Here is a 4263-nt window from a genome sequence, read left to right on the forward strand (position 1 = left end):
TACACACACACACACACACGCATAGATTTGGCATTAGGAAGAGCATCCAGCCATAGAAACCATGACAAAACAGATATAGAGCAGAGCAGTTCTCTAGCAGGCCAACTCCTGTCAAACCATCTAACCCATGCCAGCATGGAAAAAAGACATTAAATGATGATGATGTTGATCAGACATGTGTGTGTGTATGTGTGTGTGTATGTGTGTGTGTATGTATGTGTGTGTGTGTGTGTGAGAGAGAGCGAAAACCACAACCATCACCCACAAGCAAGTACAACCTGGTGGATTTTATCATGCTTTTTTTAATTGTTTTAGGTACCTAAGTAGTTACTAGTGGACATAGACAGCCTTTCAGTCCTCCCATCCTTTGACCCTGAGGAACATCAAGGACATGACAGCTGCTGCACCAGCACTTGGCTGGTATTCATTTTCAGTGGAGCAGACTGGAACAATATGAAATGATAAGCCTTGTTCAAGGACAAAACACAATGCTCAGTACAGGAATTGAACCCATAACTTCATGATTGAGCCCAACACCCTAACTACTAGATCATGCACCTTCAAACACACATACACAATTGATCAATCCCATCTCTTCTTGTAAAATGTCAGTAGTCATGTAGCTTCTCTACAGCAAGAAACCTGTTCTGCTCTGGCCCCTTCTCTCATACATTTGTTTCTCATCTTCAAGCATAAAGTTACCCCACTACCAGAGTTTGTAGTCTTGCAAGCTGCATGATGGCCTCACTAATGCTGGTGGTATGAAAAAAGTACCCTGTACACAGTGTAAAGTGGTTGGTGTTAGGAAGAGTGTCCAATCATAGAAGCCATGCCAAAAGCTGACTTTGGAGAATGTTGCAGTCCATAGGACCATCAGATCCTGTTAAGCCATCCAACTCATGCCAGCATAGAACATGAATGTTAAATGATGATGATGATTGAATTAGCATGTGAAGCGGCTATTTCACAGGCATGTGTATCCTTAACATAATTCTCAAGTAGAACCAGTGTAATGCAGTGAGACAAAGATGAACCATTGAATTATAGGTACATCTAGCAATGAGTTCAGTAATGAACTTAGCGTTCAGGTAGGAGTTCATCAAAGCTCTGTCCTCAGCTCACTTCTCTTCATTATAGCCAAGCAATAACAGAAGATTTGTTAAACCAGTTGTCTAGCGCTATAGTGAAAGATTAAGATACTGTGAAGTGGGATTGAACCTGAAACCATGTGGTTGTAAAGTGAGCTTCTTAGTCACACAACCATGCCTGTGTTTATGCTCTATACAGTTTCCATCAAGTCAGTTTCATTCACAAAGCATTTGTGAATGAAACAATTCTGAAGCCTTAGTGAAGGCACTCAGCCAGGATGCTATGAGGTGGGATCAAACCTGAGATCTCAATGATTCCAAAACAAACTGTTTAACCACTTGGCCACAACTGTAGTAACATTGCAGAACTGTATGCTATTTGACATTACCAAATGAATCCTCCCTTGTTGATGTTGTTTAGCCATAGGTCAGTCATGATTCAACAGACTAATGAAGCACAAGCCTGAGACAATACAAAGTGGCGGTGTTCCATCACCATTGGAACCAAAAACTTTGAAGAAAAGGAAGAAATCATACGACAGGAGAGAAAGGCTCAACAAAATCAACTTCATCCTCCACTAACATTGCCATAAAGCCAATGCCATCAACTCTTCTATGCAAGAATTGGTCTACAGTGCCATCAATGGCATCACCATAAAGGAATTCTTGGATATGAGACAAAACCAACAGCAACAATGATCAAACACATGTCTATCTGATCAGTTTGATCTTTTATTCAGCCACTGAATATCAAGGACTACATTAGCAAATGTATGTTCTAGTTTTGCAAGACTGTAGGCTGTGATTTAAGGAAGTGTTGTCTCTGTAGTTCTTCTTTTGAAAAAAAAAAAAACATGAAAAAAATTATTTAATGATAAAATCTTTAAGAGATTTTATATGATTATTAAGAGCATATGAAAGATCATTAAATAACAATGGGTAACTTACAGCTACTGTGCTAATTCCAATGTGGCTGCGTGGAATTTTCAATATTTGTGAGAATGCGTTCCTTAATGATTTCAGAAGTGTGTAGTTATGATTCAATGCTGGGTTGTTAGAGCCCTGGAAATAGATTCAAATGAGAAAATAAATATATACATCAACATGGACACGATTCAATGGTTGAAATCAGAAAACAGTAAAAGAACATCTTCCATACATACAAGTTGGCAGAATCATTAGCATGCTGGGCAAAATTCTTTGTGGCATCTCATCTGTCTTAATGATTTAGGAGCAGGCATGGCTGTGTGGTAAAAAGCTTGCTTCCCAATCACATGGTTCCGGGTTTAGTCCCATTCTGTGGCACCTTGGACAATATCACAGGCCCGCTTGTGAAATTAATGTGCAAGTGGCTGAGCACTCTAATGAAATGTGTACCCTTAACATAGTTCTTGGGGGAGATTCAGTGTGACAAGGCTGGCTCTTTGAATTACAGATACAACTCGTTTTTGCCAGCCAAGTGAAGCAGAGCAAGGTGAAATGAAGTGTCTTGCTCAAGGATACAATGTACTGCCAGGAATCGAACTCATGGCCTTATGATCATGAGCTGAATACCCTAACCACTTAGCTACATGCCTCCATTGTGTGTACGTATGTACAGGCATATGTGACACTATAGGTGACACTATAGGTAACACTATAGGTATGCATGTTACTACATATGTGAGTCTGTATGTCTCGACTTTATATATGGTGTATATAAAGTGTGTGTGTGTATGTGTGTGTGTGTATGTATGTAAGTGAGTGTATGTACATGTATACAAATGAATCTGTATAGGTATGCATATCCCTTACATGCGGTGGGGGTGAGTCTGTATCTTTTGACTTATGTAGGTGTACATGCTTGTATTTCCATATATATATATATGTATATATATATATATATATATATATATATATATATATATATATATATATATATATATATATATATATACATACACACAGACTTTATTTTTGAATATTCTTAAATTACCAAAAATTGCTTCTAGCAATAATTTCCTAATTAGCCTTGTCTTTTCTGGCTTTATGAAGTCCACTTTCACAACATTGGCGTTGAGACAATTAGTTACACAATCAAGAGCTTCAATAATTATAGGAATAAGTGGAGTTCCATATATATATATATTTTATTTTTTTTACTAATCTTCAATATTATGTTGACATCCAGTGGGGAATTAATTGCTGCAAATGAACACAATTTTCTTCCTCATTTCTGATCATTATATGTATATATATTCTTTTATTTTTTTACTTGTTTCAGTCGTTTGACTGTGGCCATGCTGGAGCACCGCCTTTAGATATTTATCAAATTCAAAGAAGTTATCATTATAAAAATAATGATAAAGTGGCCAGCAAACATAATTCAAATACGCAAAATATATAATAAGATGTCAGGGTACAATAGGTACCTGTTTGCTTGAAAGAGGAGTTAAAATCCGCCAAAACCATGCATCTGTCACTATATTTAAACATGCACGGAAAATATAGCAAACATATTTCTCTGAAATAGTCCTCCCACTTGTAAGACACATTTAGTATAATACAAATAAGAACATAAACAGTCGTGGGTGTTTAAATATAGTGAGAGATGCGTGGTTGTGGAGGGTTTTAACTCCTCATTCAAGCAAACTGGTACATATTGTATTCCAACTTTTTATTATATATATATGTGTATATGTATATATATATATGTCCTTGTCCTTGCCTTCGAAATGCGGAATAGATGGAACAGGGACAACTGACGAAGGGTTATACTCTTTATGTTGCATGTCTCGTTGTTCTGTTTTTTTCGTCGTTCGAAAAAAGCTCGTTTTCTGTTTTCATTTCTCATTGTGTTTAACGTTTTTTTTTTATGTCCTGTACCCATATATGCATGTATGTATACATATAGATGTAGGTATGTACATATATGTATGGATATATGTATATGTTTAACCCATGCTAGCATCAAAAGCGGACGTTAAACGAAACGATTATTATATGATCGAACGCCACGCATCCTTTCCCAAGTATATATATATATATATATATATATATATATATATATACACACATATACATATATATATACATATACATATATATACATATACATATATATACATATACATATATATATATATATACATATATATACATATACATATATATATATATATATATATATATATAT

At 35.8% G+C, this 4263-nt stretch overlaps 1 protein-coding gene across 1 annotated transcript in view; it reads right to left on the minus strand.

Annotated features, from left to right (window-relative positions):
• LOC106884340 (receptor-type tyrosine-protein phosphatase R-like) overlaps positions 1–4263 on the minus strand; it is a 169543-nt gene that overhangs the window by 69608 nt on the left and 95672 nt on the right. The window contains exon 3 of the mRNA XM_014935681.2: positions 2037–2150. Coding sequence (XP_014791167.2) covers positions 2037–2150 — 114 coding nt within the window. The remainder of the gene's footprint in view (positions 1–2036; positions 2151–4263) is intronic.

Source organism: Octopus bimaculoides, chromosome 25 (genome assembly GCF_001194135.2).
Source record: "Octopus bimaculoides isolate UCB-OBI-ISO-001 chromosome 25, ASM119413v2, whole genome shotgun sequence".
NCBI lineage: Eukaryota > Metazoa > Mollusca > Cephalopoda > Octopoda > Octopodidae > Octopus > Octopus bimaculoides.